This window comes from Triturus cristatus, chromosome 6, assembly GCF_964204655.1.
Source record: "Triturus cristatus chromosome 6, aTriCri1.1, whole genome shotgun sequence".
NCBI classification, from domain to species: domain Eukaryota; kingdom Metazoa; phylum Chordata; class Amphibia; order Caudata; family Salamandridae; genus Triturus; species Triturus cristatus.
The window spans coordinates 866,233,464-866,251,176 of record NC_140589.1 but is presented as its reverse complement, the minus strand read 5'-3'; the positions used below and the strand labels follow the sequence as shown (position 1 = coordinate 866,251,176).

At 44.2% G+C, this 17,713-nt stretch overlaps 1 protein-coding gene across 4 annotated transcripts in view; it reads right to left on the bottom strand.

Moving 5' to 3' along the window:
• The window catches only part of MAP3K4 (mitogen-activated protein kinase kinase kinase 4), a 483,141-nt gene extending 468,764 nt beyond the window's left edge, over window positions 1–14,377 (bottom strand). For 2 of the 4 annotated variants that reach the window (XM_085611451.1, XM_085611452.1), the window contains exon 1: window positions 14,200–14,375. In XM_085611451.1, the coding sequence (XP_085467577.1) occupies window positions 14,200–14,240 (41 nt within the window). In that variant the 5' untranslated portion in view covers window positions 14,241–14,375. Of the gene's footprint in view, window positions 1–13,805; window positions 14,021–14,199 lie in introns of those variants that run through there. The other 2 variants (XM_085611454.1, XM_085611453.1) reach the window with 2 other exon arrangements.
• Window positions 14,378–17,713: the final 3,336 nt, after the last annotated feature.

Sequence of the window (17,713 nt, the reverse complement as noted above, 5' to 3'; positions counted from 1 at the left end):
TCGTATTTCACGCAATAACGCGACGTCTCAAATTTTCACCAGTGGGGAACTAGTTTAAGCAGATACCTCACATAGATACATTTTCTACTTAAACTAGTTGGTTGTCAGCATCTTATGACTTTTTTTGTGCAAAGTATGCCTTTGCATGAAAAAAAGTAATGGGAGATTTCGGCAAACAACATTTCGAAGTGCAAAACAATATTTTTTTCACAAATTAAAAAACAAAAAGAAAATACCCCTGCTCCTGTTGTAGAAATTATAAGGTTCTTGTGCCACATCCACGCTTCATTCACTTCCAATGGCTTTTTGTCTTTTAGTTCAAACTAGCAGTTTTGCGACATTCAAGAGAAATAGGGAATCAGAAATGTAACATTTGACCCAGGTGAATAGGTGAGGTTGTGTGAATCACTCCATGTTGAGGTCTGCCCAACTTTCTTGGGCAAGCATTGGCTGTGGTTACATGTCGGATGCTATGGGACGAATTGAATTGTTCATTCTATAAGAATGGACAAATATAGGTGGCCAACTGTGGACTGTGAGTTCATAGAGTGGCACTGCAAGTCCGTGTCACTAAGGAGTTGCACAGCAGTATGCACATCAGTGAACTAGTATTCACAAGTATACCACGATTTACACAAGTTTGTCCAGATTTATGCGTTTTTTATTCCAAAGTTAGTCAGTTTTTTTCAACCATCACGTCAAAGACTTGAAGTTTCTATGTTTTATGCATATTTATACTCTGAGATCGCCAATCCAGGCTTATTCACAGGCAAATTTTGAACAAAGGAAAAACGAAGGGTGTGCTTCAGGTTATATCCAATCAACTGTGGACTGTGACAGGCGTACGAAACTGCCTGAACAGCTAACATTTTCAGCTTTTTCCATTAGTGCTTGTAGATTGGATGTCCCCCCTTGCTTTATCTCCCCTTCTCGCCCTTCTCCTGTCTGGCAAGAAGGATCCGGATTTTTACTATTGTGTTTTTTAAGGGATTCCTTTGAGTTTCTTCCGCTTCACATACATGCGTTCGATACTGGGTTTATGATCCTGACAGGAAACAGTAGTGGGGTAATTGGAATCGTACCTCTAGGTGTCTTTGTCGATGGTCCAGGGAATGTTTTAATCAATTATTTCCTTCATTAAGAGCCAGTCAAGAGCCCTGTGGTTAGGGTCATCTGCTGAAGCTTACCAATACTAAATCAAAATCTGGCTGCCTGGTTTGGTACCTTCTGCAGCGTCGAATCAGCTTCTTCGAAAGGCTAATGTTGATAGCAATTGTAATATTATATACTAAAGTAAGAAACGTCTTCCCTACAGGGAAGCATGCGAGGACAACTCAGTGCCTTATTCTCTCTGCAGATGCACAGATGTAAATGAACTCTATGAGTGAACTCTTCAAGAGATGCCAAAGGTGGTGTGAATGAGAGAGAATTGCACAGAAGCCTGAAAAGAAAGGAGAGTCAGCAGAATGAGATTGGTGGAGAAACGTTTCACGACAGCCTGGTGAGTGATTTTGAAGGGAGAATATTCTAATAGTTAGATTTGGTGTGAAGGGAAAGTGTGGAGCGACCCAGTGGCCTCATTCCAAGGTGCAGAACCTCCACCCCCATATGAGAAAACAGCAGGAAGAAATTGCCCTAATGGAGGTTACAGTGTGAACTAAACTGAGGGACCAAGGGGCACTAGGCAACCTAGAGATATTAGCAGAAACATCTTCTGGAGATATCCAGATATATCCATCTCTGCCACTTCAGTAATGGCAAAAAGTTTTGAGGAACCATCAAAAGCCCCAGACATATGACGGATCACTCAAGGGGTTGCCAAACGATGTCGTAATACGGTTATATGGGACTCCGCTACTTGGTCTTGTTATGTTATGTTAAAAGTATTTGTAGAGCGCACTTACACCAGGCGGTTTCATGGCGCTATGGGTGGGAGAACAACAGTGGTATAATGACAGGAGCTTTACTCATATGCCTGAGAAAACAGAAGGGTCTTAAGGAGTGTTCTGAATTAGGCGTAAGAGGTTGCTGTTCTGAGTTCCGTGGGGAGGGAGTTCCAGAATTGAGGGGCCAGGAGAGAGAATCTAAGGCCACCGCGTTTTTTCCGTTTAAAGGTGGGGATGGTGAGAAGGTTCAGATGGGAGGATCGAAGAACACGAGAGGGGACATAGCGAAGGATCCTAGACGAGATGAATGCAGGGCTGTGAACGGCAAGGGCTTTGAAGATGGTACAGTCCAATTTGAATGCACAGCGTTTATCCACCGGAAGCCAGTGGAGGCTCTTCATCAAGGGGCGGACGTGTTGGTGTCTGGGTTGATGGAAGATGAGCCTGGCTGCTTGGTTTTGAACCAGTTGCAGACAGTGGAGTTGATAGGCCGGAATGCCAACATAAAGTGAGTTGACATAATCAATGCGAGAAATGACCAAGGCCTGAAGAACTAAGGTCAATGCCTCGGTGGTCAGGAATCTGCAGATCTTCCGGATTCTTCGTAGGTGGAAGAAGCAGGTAGATACCACCGCGCCAATCTGAGATTTTATAGACAGATCGTTGCTGATTATGACCCCTAGGCATTTTACGGATTCTACTGGACGAGGAGGACTGCCTAGGAGAGGGGGCCAGAAGTTAGAGTTCCAAGGGTTGGAGGTGCCACCAGTCAGTATCAGCTCAGTTTTGTCTGGGTTGAGCTTTAGTTGATTGGCGTACATCCATTCGCTAATAATTCTCATGGTGGATTGAAAGTTGGAAATTGAGATGTTAGAAGAATCAATTTCGAACACCAACTGGAGGTCGTCGGCATAGTTAAAAGTGGCAACTTTACTATTGCGTAAGGACCAGATCAAGGGTAGCATATATAGATTGAACAGAAGGGGCGATAGAGAGGACCCCTGATGGACCCCGCAGGTCAACCTGACTTTCTCAGCTGAAAAGTTGGCGAGACAGACTGCCTGGAATCGATTGTGTAGGAAGGAGGAGATCCACCTCAGAGCCAGTCCCTGGATGCCAGCATTACTGACACGATCAATCAAAAGGTCATGATCGACCGTGTTAAAAGCGGCTGACAGATCCAAAAGTATCAGGGCCTGAGTGATGTTTTTATCGGCCCCCCTCCTAAGCTCATCCATGACTGCTAGGATGACTAACTCCGTGGAGTGTGCTGGCCTGAATCCAGCCTGCTGGGGGTCAAGGAACTGAGAGCGTTCAATGAATGAGGTAAAGCAGTTTGCTACATGGGCCTCTAGAATCTTACTAAGGCAGGGGTCTCCAACGAGTAGCTCGGGAGCTACTGGTAGCTCGCCAGTACCTTCAAAGTAGCTTTCTGAGATGAAGTCAAGCCCAGTATCAATTTCAGAGTAGGTGCCTATTAAACAAGGCAGCACTGATCATCTCAAGACCCTAAGAGTGCCAGCCAAATGTATCACAGTAACCCATACTAACACTTAAACACACACTGTGACAGCTTATATGACCTGCTACATGACAGTCTGTATCCAATCTCAAAATAATTAAGCCACAAGGAGATTGACCATGTTGCAGTCCCTCCTTTATCAGTCACAACATGTGTGTGAACAGTGCACCATCAAAAAAGTATGGCAGCAGTAGCCTGAGCTGTAATCAGTGCTGACCCACCAAAGTGCGGGACTGCAGGAGTCAGAGTGAAAATGTGTCAGTTAGATGCATGATCAGCTCAAGACCTGAGGAGAACAGGGTATGATCCAGACTAGAGAAAATTAAGAGATTCATCAACATTTATGGGTGTGCCCATAATAAACACTATTGCTTCCTGAAACTATGCCTGGTGCCAAGAACCGCCAAATATATATGCTAGCCCCATCATAAGAATGTTATATTTGGCATAATTGTGTCCATTCCTGGCATAATAGTGCCAATGGCATAATTATGGTCATCCTTGACTATTTTAGTATTTTTGGTCTAGTTGTGGTATGCTGGCAGCCATCATAGACCTACTCTGAGCATGACTGGCCTATATGTACCTATTCCTGGCATATTCATGGTCATGACTGATATGTGGTCTTATCCCTGATCCTTCTGGTTTCCAGCCTTGGTACAACTGTGGCCCTAGTATAATGGTGGGAATTGCTGGCATAATCCAGGCATCCGTGGTGCTATGGTGAGCATCCATTATGATATAATGGGGTAACCCAGAATTGTCCACGGACCTGGGTAACGATTGGTATAGGAAACAACGGTCCTAGACTTCTTTAAAGCTACAATTCAGTTATGAAAAACACTCATTAGTCAAAGGGCATCCGGTACATATAGAATTAGCAATGTATCATTAATGTACCACCATTTTCTTTACAATGCAAACAAGTATATCCTCAAAAGACACAAAGGCACAAAATATCGCTCCAATAGTGACTGTTTATTATTTAGTTACTTTTATAACAGATCACCATATTCAATGCTCCAAATAGAGAAAGAGGTTGCTCCAAGGGGAGTGTGAAAAAGGAAAGTGCTCGTGAGGTAGGGCAGATATAAAGGAGGGGAATCCAAAAGGCAAATTCAATAACCAATCAATTACATATTCTGGTATCCTTAGTAAAACTGGTTGTGGTTCATAGTGGCACCAGTTTTACAGATAGGCCTGTCACTTATGGATTTACAAATATTATGAATAAGGAAAGTGTCCAGTAATTCAACTGTGAACATTTCTCTGCTTCTTATAGTTATGCCCAATTTAAATGACAGGCTAGCTGTATAAGTCACATTATTTAGCTAGGCAACGGTTGAAAGATTTATCTAGTTGCGCTTTCGGTTTCAATAGCACCTTGTAGATTGTACATAATTAAATCTGTCTTTTGTTGCGACAAAGGAGGACTTCCGCACTCATAAAATCTGTACCAGCAAAACCTCTAAGCCCCGACTGTAAAGCACATCAAAACGTGCAGCTATATTTGCACTGCAAGTGACACGCTAAGCACCTAATAGTTTCAAATGAACAACAGCTTCAAGACACTCGTGAAGTTGATGACACATATTTCTACAAAAAGCCACACACATTTATGATATCTACGAATTAGTGCTGGTTGCAAATGCCATATATTACCATTAATGAATGAGGGAAGGGACTATTAACCTCAACAGGTCTTTTCAACAACAGACAGCTAAAACCTGATGTAGATGAGATCTAAAAACAGCCAGATGTAAATAACATTAGTGTTAGGTAACAGATGTAGCTTTGTGCACGATTATGACCTCAGTGGTCAAGAATGGGGAATAATGCATGCAAAAGTTAGGGGGGTTTCCTATATTATTAATTGTTGCACATAGTTTTGCAGGGACAACTGCCAAATGTCTGGACAAAACCAGAGCCATTACAATACGCTCCCGGCTCATAATTGAAAAAGTACTAAAGCTGTAAAAATGCTATTTGCACGTTAGCACAGGCCTAAATGTTACCGTAAAATGTTTTTGGTTGTGTTTTCCTGTAAACTGTTGAAGTATTGGTGCAAATGTAGTGTTTCACAACCTATTAAGATGTTTCTAATAATCATTAGCTGTATATTTTAGAAGTCTTTACAACATCTATCAAATACATTACATACACTGGGAACAAGCTCTTTGAGCTTGTTGATATTATTGTTTTAAATTTCGCCAATTTATACTACAGGTTTTCATTCCAGAAGAAGAGCGGAAGTACACTGCCTCACATCCCAGCATTCAATTTGCATTAATGTATCTGGGTAAATGCAGCGCATGATAAAGCTTACTTCAGTAGTGGTCTTTAATTTTTTACCATTGTTGGTGCAGCCTGTGCTGCGTAACAACTCTGTAAAAAAAAAAAAAAAACTCTGGACACGTGTTTCTGGATTAATTCCTTCATCAGTAGAGCAACAAGTCATTCTGGGAGTGCAGGAAATGTTTCCCCAAAGTCTTTTGATGTCTCTGTACCACTGAGTGAGTGCAGGTGCAACAACACAAGCTCGTCAGCTCTGTAGTTCAAGGGAGCTTTTTCAAACAGGAGGATGGTAGCTACGAGCTGTGGCTGATGAACCTGCACCAGTGAGGGGTACAGAGACCTGAGAAGGCTTTGGGCACCATTTCCAGCACTCCCAAAATGACTTGTTGCTTTCTACTGATGAAGGACAACTATCCTGAAACACATGTCTAGAGATATACAACACTGGCTGCACCAACAAGGGGGAAAGACTAAAGACTGTGACTGAAATAAATGCTCCTATGCATTGCATTTACCATGATGCATTGGGGTGAGCTGAGTGCTGGGATGAGAGGCAGTGTACTCCCACCCTCTTTTTTTTTAAATGGCTCCCTTGAGCTAATGAGCGGATAAGCTCTGGCGGATGCTCCAGAGCCCAGTGAGTGGTACAGAGACCTGAGAAGACTTTGGGAAGCATTTTCAGCATCCACAAAAGAATGTGTTGCTCTCCACTGAAGAAGGGCAACTATCCTGAAACACATGTCTAGAGATACACAGCACTGGCTGCATCAACAAGTGTGAAAAACTAGACGCTGACTGAAGTAAGTGCTATCGTGCACTGCATTTACCATGATGCATTGGGGCAAACTGAGAGCTGTGTTGTGAGGCAGTGTGCCCCCACCCTCTTTTTGTTAGGTTTTCATTCCAGATGAGCTATTGGTCCTCTCATCTAAAGCTGCAAGTGAACAAGGTCCTACTTGCGGCCTAGAGAAATCTTCCTTCTTTCAATGCATACAAGAATACACATGTGCTTGGGCATATGGGATGGTGAAGTCGCTTGCTCGTAACTATTTGATGTGATTCATGTCGAAACTTTATTTTTAAAAAAATTTAAAAAAATACACGTGCAAAAAAGTGTCCTCTTCCCTACCCAGTCACTGACGTCATCAGGACATTTATTACATTCTATTTACCATCAATCAGAGAGTATGAGTGATGGAGTAGAATGAAAATGTGCATAAGACCAACAATATCAACCATAGTAGCGGACTCCTCAATAGACAGGCTATTAAGAAGTATGCATACTGCTTCATACCTGGAGACGGTTGCAGGGGGCTACTTCTGAACGGTCTGTACAAACAGTCTGTGTTACAACCATTGAGCTACCACAATGCTAGAAACTCCATCTAGGGTCCATGTTAGTTGTCTGCAGGAGAATTACGCTCATCAATGCATACTGTAGCTTTGGGTGTGGAGGGACTGACTGTACCCCTAGTAACTATATCCAGGTGCTACTTTAGCTAACGTTGTGAGTGTCACACATCTGATTAGCATACCAAAGAATGCTCCTTGGACATTACATACACGAGTTAAATACTTGGAAATTTTCCTGGAGGAAAAAGAGAGTGAATCAGGCATCATAATCAAAACCAAAAATGAGCTAAATAATCAAAAGTACACTTTATTTATATACACAGAAATTCTGATATATACACGCTACAGATAACCCTATCAGTGTCCCAAAAAGACACTTAAAAACACAAACAAGGGACGTAAACTTAAGGGCATCCGGGTCAGGGAGAAAGACATCCTCTGTGAATTGCGATGTAAGGACCCACTTCGCTTTTGGTAAACAGGACTTGATGAGGGTTATATAGTACATAGGGTAATGAATTAATGATTCAGAACCACAACATTCCTTCAATCAGCTCTACATAGAGTACCACAGGATCCTCAGAGGAGGCACTCTGACCTGGCTATCTCAATCCCAACAGCGTTCTGACTATTCGGTCAATGGGCCAATCCACAAATTCAAAATAATCAAAATTATAAATGAATGCATTATTCTGCTTCAATTGAATTTTAAAATCCCACTAATTTATCCGAATTCCAGACAAAAAAGACCATGCACGGCCCGAAACTACCCCCGCACGATTCAATCAAGAAAGCCACAAATCATTTCATAACTTCAATAAATAATCCATCAATCAGTTTTCAGAGAGCTCAGACCACAGTGGAAGTATTTTGAGACAGTAGTAGTGAGTGTTACATGTAGGCTACATATAATTTCAGGTTTTTCTCAATAATAAAAGATGAGCTCATTAATAAAATTTAAAAAAAAATCCTAAAACACAAGACTGTAGGAAAGACAGCCATCACTGGATCACATGTTAAATACTGTGCAAAGAGTTGAGCACACAGTTGTGCACAAAGGGGGTGGTGGATTAAGCACACAATCTAGTTTAGAAAGGAGTGTGGGTGCAGAGCTGTCTGTGCAAAAAATCAGCCAGGTACAGGGGTCAAAATGTTTCACACAGTGAGCAGCAATGCCACCCCAGTACCGTATATGGAAGCAGAGACTCTGTGCTGCTGTAAATGCGCCAATGATTGACAGTCAAAAGACACACAATTGATGGACGGAATGCAGAAATAATCAAAACATTCACCCCCAGTCAAGAGATCTGGGTTTAATCCATTGTTATTTTGCTCACCACGCCACCCCATTTCAGACATGGCCATATGCAAATCAGTCTTGACCCTGTGCCTCATGGGAACAGTCCAGCCCGAACTGCCAAGCCAGGTCCTCCCTGGACCGGAATCAAGCATCCTAGGACCGGTTTCTGGGTTTCACCCCTCTTCAGCCAGGATAGCTTGACTCCAGTGGCACAGTGAGCCCAGGACTCACGTCTGAGTATACCTGGCGCACTTAGGGCGAGAAAGCAAAAGACACACAATTGATGGACGGAATGCAGAACAAATCAAAACATTCACCCCCAGTCAAGAGATCTAGGTTAAATCCATCATGATTTTGCTCACCATGCCACCCCAGTTTAGACCTGGCTAAATGCAAATCAGTCTTGACCCTGTGCCTCATGGGAACAGTCCAGCCCAACTGCCAAGCCAGGGCCTTCCTGGACCGGAAACAAGCATCGTAGGACCGGTTTCGGTGTTTCACCCCTCTTCAGCCAGGATAGCTTGAGTCCAGTGGCACAGTAAGCCCAGGACTCACGTCTAAGCCTGGGCAAAGCACTACGCTACGCTCGCGTAGTTTGCGCTACTTTGCACAACGCGAATTGCACGTAGCACAGTGCAAACACGTGTAGCGTAGTGCAGCGGTCATTTTTTGCTTGATCGCGGTCCTCAAGTGCAAGTTGGCGACCACGAGCAAACAAAAATGACATCCCGGCAAGACTTTTTCCTCGTTCGCGATCAGACACATCAAGTTGCCGATCGCGAGGGTGGAAAATAAACCTCCCGGCGAGATTCTCAACGCGGGGAGGTCAGGTTTCTCATTGCGAGTGGACGCGTATGCTCGCGACCGCTCGTGATGAGAAACTACCAGTCCAAGTTGAGAAAGCTGGCGCTCGAGTACAAATATACTCGAGCGGCAGAAAGCTACAGCTCGCACTGTGCAAGATGCCGTTTTCAATGATTGCACAGTGCCGGATGCTTATCCGCACTGTGCAATCATTGAAAACAGCATCTTGCACAGTGCGAACAGGGTACTACGCAGTTGGCGAAGTGCTACGCGTAGTGCGAAGTGCACTTTGCGTAGCTTCACGTAGCACTACTTCGCGAACTACGCCCAGGGTTACTCACGTCTGAGCATACCTGGCGCACTTAGGGCGAGAAAGCAAAAGACACACAATTGATGGACGGAATGCAGAACAAATCAAAACATTCACCCCCAGTCAAGAGATCCAGGTTAAATCAGATTTTGCTCACCATGCCACCCCAGTTTAGACCTGGCTATATGCAAATCAGTCTTGACCCTGTGCCTCATGGGAACAGTCCAGCCCAACTGCCAAGCCCGGGCCTTCCAGGACCGGAAACAAGCATCGTAGGACCGGTTTCGGTGTTTCACCCCTCTTCAGCCAGGCTAGCTTGATTCCAGTGGCACAGTGAGCCCAGGACTCACGTCTGAGTATACCTGGCGCACTTAGGGCGAGAAAGTTCGGGCTGGACTGTTCCCGTGAGGCACAGGGTCAAGACTGATTTGCATATGGCTGGGTTCAAACTGGAATGGCATGGTGAGCAAAAAAACAATGGCTTTAGGCCCAGATCTCTGTACTGGGGTGAATGTATGACATTGTTCTGCATTCTGTCCATCAACTGCTGCTTTTGCATTTTTCACCTCGAGTGGCACGGGTATGCCCAGAAGTGGGTCCCGTGCTCTCCATGCCACTGGAATCAAGCTATCCTGGCTGAAGAGGTGTGAAACTTCGAAACCGGTCCTAGGATGCTTGTTTCCAGTCCAGGGAGGACCTGGCTTGGCAGTTCGGGCTGGACTGTTCCCATGAGGCACAGGGTCAAGACTGATTTGCATATGGCTGGGTTCAAACTGGAATGGCATGGTGAGCAAAAAAACGATGGATTTAGGCCAATATCTCTGTACTGGGGTGAATGTATGACATTGTTCTGCATTCTGTCCATCAACTGTTGTTTTTGCAATGATTGACCGTCGGCATCTGCTAAAACAGGAGTGCCCATCACAGGTTGAGAAAGCCCAAATCACAGTCAGATTTTCAGGACATCCACATAAAGTTACATGAGATAAATGAAACTTTTTCACCTACTGAATATTAGTTCTGAAAATATGATACGAATCTGGTCGATGGACACTCGTACTATGAAATGGAGGACTAAAAATGGTCTTTTTCAAGATAAAGTTTGTTTGTGTTAAAATCAAGAAAGCCTGTAGGGATGAATAGGCTTCTATACTTGAGTATCCATCACTCATCCCATGAAATGCTCGCTTCTGCCTGCTCCAATTCTACATAACACATAGGGCTTATCTTACCCCAGACAAAATAAATAGGTCAAATTCTCATACCTCTGCCTTTTGCCCCTGCTACGCCCTACCTGATGCAAATCTTCTTCACATGCTTTGGGCCTGCCTGTCACTTTGCAACTAGTGGTTAGGTGTGACCACACTCCCACTCTTATCGACGGGCATGTGGCAAGCCACACTACAAACCTAGGATGTGTGTCTCTTGGGACTGAGGCGCAGGGATAAAAAACACAGAGCTACCACTCACTTCATTGACCTGGGGCTTCTCTTGGCCAAGCACTTTATAACTCACAGGTAGAAGTCACCTATCCCCCCAGGGGTCAACGACTAGATAGACTCCATGCAAGCTTGGGCTCAGGGAGGTCAAGAGAGACCTTCATAAGTACCCCCTCGCATCCTGCTGGGAAACTTTATTAGCCAATTTCCTTGCTGCCCTCTCCCCCTGGGGACTCGTCTGCAGATGACGGGACTGCCATGGCCACAGCGAGCACTATGGCCGCCTCGCTCCCAACAGAAGCGCCAGGCGAACGTCCCCGGCATCCGCCACCTCATCACATCACTGGTATTTTGCAAGCCATTGCTCTACATTATTGCCCCCTTTCACCCTCCGTTCCCCCTTGTTTTTTGTCTCTTTTCCATTTTTCTAAATGTTTTTCTTTTCAGGACACTGACTAGTTATTACTAATGTTAAAGTTTCTGCAATATATTGTTTCTGATTTATGTAAATAAATCTTGAACCTTGTGCTAATTTAATTGAGTCTACACGCAGCCGACACTGCACACGTAAGATTAACACGCTCATACTGCATTACTTGCATCCTCTCTCATTCGTTATGTAGGTAACCCACACTGAAAAACAATAAAAAGATTCAAACAAAAAAGAAATCATGTAGGGACAACCTAGGAAGAATGAGATTTTGATTTGGAAATACAGAAAATACAGGTGATCACTCCATATTCCACTGAACTAAGAAGTGGAAATTCAAGGGGTCGAAGTTAAGAAAAACATCCTGGTAACAACCGAAAATTAATCACATTAATTTCTTTTCAATATTTAAGAACGCATGTTAATCATAAAATCTGGACAACAAAAAAATCGTGAGATATTAAAATCAAAGGAAGAGATATCTTACACAAATCCATTCACAACTCAAATTACTTTCCTATTTTCACTATACTAATTCACCACTAATACTTTCTGGGTTCGGAAGTAGCGTGCTACTCGCCGAAAAACGCTTCAACACCCCATCATGGGTAGCAAGCGCTATATAAATGCAAACCTTTTAACCTCTTCTATCCCGCCACTATCCTTCTCAATCTAAATAACTGACTAACATATCACCACTCAAATTATTTTCACTATACAAATTCACCACTAATCCTTTATGGGTTCCAAAGTAGCGTGCTACTTGCCGAATAACGATTCAAAAACACATCAAGGGTAGCAAGCGCTATATAAATGCAAACCTTTTACCCTCTTCTATCCCTCTACTATCCTTCTCAATCTAAATAACTGACAAACATATCACCACTCAAATTACTTTCATATTTTCGCTTTACAAATACACCACTAATCCTTTATGGGTTCCGGAGTAACGTGCTACTAGCCGAAAAAACGCTTTGACACCTCATCAGAGGTAGTAAGCACTATATAAATGCAATTACAATACCATACAATATACGCCTAAGGATTTCAGGCTAAATATCACATGAAAACTGACAACAAATTTGAAGAAACGCACAGGCTGTGGTTAACCGGACACAAGAAAGTGTCTCAGAAGAGAACACGTAATCTGACATAGTGGAGTATAGCCCTGAGGGAGAGATGGCCACGATTTGAAAATCAGGAGAGGTATATTCTCTATACTAATTCTAAAGAAAATCGTGTTCTAGATAATTTTTGCATCAGGTGAAATAACATGCTCGTTGAATGTCACATTCATAAGTGATTACGTCTCCAGCAACCGGCTACAACACAACGCGACAGGTGACCTTGCTGTGGTGAATGATTTTCGATATCCCCTCGACCAAGCTGAACAGTTATGGAGCGGTGCTGTGGCAAGTCTTTCCCACCTGTTTTGAAGCACACTTCAACATTCCCCTCCCTCCGCAGTGACGAATCCCCTCCACTCTTCCATGGACTTCCAGGAAATGTCCCCTGGCGTCATGGGTCACATTCAATTACCAACTAGGTCTATCGCAGCGTCAGCCCCCAGGCTGTGTCACCGACGTGACTCTGGTGCTGCACGCACCGCACAGTTTAAAGTTAAGAGTAAAGACTGCACATTTTTAGTCAGAACGAGGGCTGGGTCAAATTTACCATAAACATCACAAAAACGGGTTGTTAAGAGTTCAGAGTGTGAATGAAAAATGGTCACATGTGGACAGCTGCCGGGGTGAAGATCCCTCCGGGCAAAAAGTCAGACAGTAGCTCTTCTCCTCAGATACAAAGCCAGAACCCAGCATGCAAACCCCTAACGAAGCCTGAGCTTCCCGCACACAAACAGATCACCCGAGCACCCCAGTCCAGGCTGCACTGTTTATCGAGCAACAGGGAAACAAACAATGCAAATCCCACAAAAAGAGCCAATGCCAGGCAGCTGCGGAGTTTCTGTTGCCCAACACTTCTCAGAGTGACTTAGCCCTTTCGCAGCTGATGAAATCAACTGAATGTGGGGGCGCTTGCATAAAGTCTCAATGCAATGAGAAGCTAAATCTGATTACAAGGAGATTTGCGGTAGCACTGGCCCATCTGTGCAGTATGAGCCCCTTCTCTTCTACGGAGATTGCGAGATCCAGAAATGCGTTTGCAATTTGGCAGCTTTTTTCATATATAGGAGGGATCTACTGCGTGCAACTGACATGCATTGTCCGCGATCTCCAATATTTAGTTCACAGCCCCCCCATCTCGGCATTCGCCCTTGCAGCTAGCAAAGATTTTGCCAGTCCTTTGCAGATGAATGCGTCTCTTTCCTCGTGCAACCGCGGGACGTGTTGCAGAAGGGCTCTTGGACTAATTGCACATGGAGCGTGAGATCCGGGCGAGCCACCTTTGCATAGAGAAAAAACAAAGAAAAATGCATGCACAAAAAGTACATAAATGCTCTACTACCTTTCAGGGCATGCTAGGGCAGATAATTCCCCTGTGCGCTTCGGGTGGCCGCGTCCCTTGGTGCATTGCTCCCGGGCATGCGCCCCCCGAAATCCCCGTCCCGTGCAAAGGGTGGAAGTTTCGGTTGTTGCTATTCTGAATATTGCTGTGCTCTGTTTTCTGCGTGCCCGGGATGTGTTGCAGCCACCTCAGGCTCACTATTTGCCAGGAAGGCTGTTGGGTAGCGTTGCGCATGCGTGTTTCACCACGCTAGGCCCTCCCTAAAGTCGAATGAAGTGGCTCACTATCTGGCAGCCCGCGGGTTGCTCTGCAGATTTGCGAGCAGAGGGGACGCACAGAGTGAGGGTGATGAAAAGTGTTTAAGAAGGGAATGTCATGCTGCTCTGCAGCTTACCTCTCTTTGCAGCCCCGCGGCGGCTCCTCCTCCTCCTCCATGGCACTGCCGCACTCAGCAGGACAGCTTCAGCTGGCCTCCCGCCGCTGGTGGTGGCGGCAGCATAGGCAGCAGCATGGAGGCGGGGGCGGCACACTGCGGCGGCCGGCCTCGCGCAGCCCCTCCTGGGGAGCCTGGGGAGTGCAGGGAGGAGGTGCTGCGGCGGCTCAGGTGCTGCCTCTCCTCTGGGCCTTTGCGGGGGTGTCACGGCCTCTGTCAGCGTCGCCGGTGGCGGCCATCTTGGAAGCCGGGGGAGCGGGGGACAGGCCAGAAGGAGGGTCACCCCAAGCAGCGAGGGCGCGCCTGAGGCAGGGGGTGACACTAGCGAAACTCTGGAGTTACATAGATTTTTTTTTCCGGCCCTAAAATCTTCAATCCTAAAGAACTTTTCTTAGAGGAAAGTTCACCTCAAGATTGCGAAGTTGAGTAGAGAGAAACTTACCGTTCCACCTATGTGGGGCCACATTGCTCATGGAACTTCTACACAGGCAGTTGAAGCATGCATGCACAGTTCCTACTTGAACTTTAAGTTGTATGTGCATGGATAGGATGCATTTATGGAGGATGTTTTTTGTTTGTGTTTTGAAGGTAAAATTTGTGCGTTGTTTTTGAGACATCTGCTCCTTGAGAGGTTCTGCTTCTTAGGCACTCCTTTCATAAACGTTGGAACGTTTGTATAAATACCACAATTTGGTGTTTTCTTTAAGACACCTGGTATTAATAATATTACTGTAAAAATAAAGGTGTGAAGTTAAAACCAGGATTTCCTTGGTGCAAATGTGCAGGTTTGTCATACACTTTGACGTGGCATCACTACAAAGTCTAATGCTGTAATTGCGCATTTCTGTAAATAGGAAAATTGCAACGAATGTGCATTAATTTACTCTTAAACCAATTAATAACTTTTATTTGATAGACCTCTACTGGGGTCAACCAAGAAGATAAAATAGCTTTTTTAGTTGTTTTTTAAACCAATCCTAATGTAACTTTAAAAAATATTTTAAAAAAACATTTAAGAAATTCAAACAGATTATGGCAGACACATTAATTAGGTGGCGATCGTAAAAGCACTATTAAGCTTTGTACAATAAATATATTTTATCTAAAACATATAGGTTTTAAAAAGAAACATCTGACCAATACCACAATTTTGTTTGGGCAAGCATATAGCACATGAGATATATCTTGCACACCTCCATTGCAAAGATCACATAAGCCTGTAATATTGTCAGGATTATTTCAATTTGTTGTGAAAGCTTTTAATGGTAAAATCTCTAAGCGCAGCAGGATAATACAGTATTGATCACTGTGTACTAATGTGAATCGGAAGTACCTCTGCTGAATCTTGTACTCTATACTGTCTGAATATTATTTTTATTGTGATAGTTGGGTACGTGCTTTACATCGCGCTCATAACTTCTCGGGGTCAGGTTCTTCAAGACAAGCTTCACAAGTGCAGGAGTCCAAGACTTTAAAAGTGCTATAGTTCATTGAAAAAGATCTGGTGCTGTATTAAGATTGTTATTAAAAGAATATTGTACAGATTTATTTTTAAATGTAAGTTTTAATAAGCCCCTAAGGATCCAACTTCAGCGTGAAATACATTATACACCCATCCTATAAAATTTGCTCTAGCAAAGGAGCTAACTATGGACAACTTGAGACTCCATGCCTAAACTGGGAATGCTTAATTAACCTGTACAATATTTCAAAGCAGGTTCCATTCATTCATATTTGTAGCCTGCCATTTATGGAGTGGGATATATCCTAGAGCAGAAGATAAAACGGGGAGATATTTTCATACAATAATCTTCTATTAGGGTGTGAAAATGCGTATGACCAGAGGAGGAATAAATATAATTGCTTCAGCGCTCCGATGTGAGCGTCCGCCTTTAGGCCTTTATGTTGAAGATTCGAGAAATCTTGTAGTGTCTGAGAGAAGATTCTCCCTAGGTTGATGTATTCTTTAGCTACCTCTATTGGCCTCCCACCGAGTGATCATCGAAAATGAGTAGTGTTTTCCCCCTCTAAACGTTACAACCTTTGTTTTAAGAATGATTGCTTGAAAAAAAAAATCCTCAGTATAGCTAAATAATGCATTTAAGTTGTGTTGTAGACTGATTGGGGAAATGAAATGAAAAATACATTTATATAGCACAAGGCTACCCGGGGGCATCCGAGCGCTGGGCGAGACTAGTGACCAGTAGCAGAGAAACTTAGGGAAACAGTAGTGTCTTCAGCTGCTTTTGGGAGGCAGGATGGCTAGATTCCCTGCGGAGATACAGTGGCAGTGCGTTCCGGAGTTTGGCCGCATTATGAGAAAAGAGTCAGCCGCCACTTCTGGCCCTTTTAATCCTTGGGACTTCAACCAGGTGAAGTTCGTCCAAGCGCAGTTTCCTGTTGGCCTTGTAGGGGCGGATCATGGTCGACTTTAATGGAGGCCCGTTCCCTTGCAGGAACCTATGGACAACACAGAGGGCCTTAAAACTAATTCTTTCTTTCACCGGTAGCCAATGAAGGGAGCGTAGGGCAGGTTTTGCAGAGAGGCAATTAGACATTCCCGACAACAGTCTGGCTGCGCAGTTTTGAACAGTTTGAAGTTTCGTAATTACTACGATTTGGGCCCCCAAGTATAGTGCATTTCCATAATCGATCCTCGAGAGTATCAGTGATTGGGCTAATATTTTTTTGGCCTGGGAAGGAAGAAGAGGAAGCACTTTGCGAGCCATTCTGAGAAGGCCATAACAACTGTACACCGTCTTCCTTGCTTGCACCCTAAATGTCAAGTTCTTGTCTAACCAGATGCCCAGACTCTTTATCTCAGTCATAGGGACCGGGACTGGGCTCATGCATGCTGGCCACATAGTGCTCAATGTAAAGCTTGAGGGATTGGCCAGAATCATGATCTCAGTCTTTTCACCATTGAGCTTACGGTAGGACGCCCCCATCCACTTAGACACTTCCTCAAGACATGAGTAAAGGAAATTTAACAACTGCTTTACTTGATTCAACGCAATAACCAATTGGGTATCGTCGGCGAAGGTCACCATGAGGATTACGAACGGGCCCACGATAGCCACCAGCGGGGCCATATACACATTAAAAAGAGTCGGGCTTAGTGATGAGCCTTGAGGGAAACCACACAGCAAAGGTAAGGGTTTAGAAACTGTCTCCCCTTCAAACATCTGGAAACTTTTTCCCTCCAGGAAAGAACACAACCATTGCAATGCAGTGCCAGTTACTCTGATACTTCTGAGACGGTGAATCAGGATACGGTGATTCACTGTATCAAATGCTGCACTCAGGTCAAGGAGTATAATCGCTGATGACCCTCCTGAGTCCAGGATCTTTCTGCTTTCTTCTACCACTGCTAACAGAGCGGTTTCTGTACTTTGTCATGGTCGGAATCCTGTTTGGAAGGGGTGAAGCAAATCATGGGATTCTAGAAAATTTGAAAGGGTATGGTTAACATATT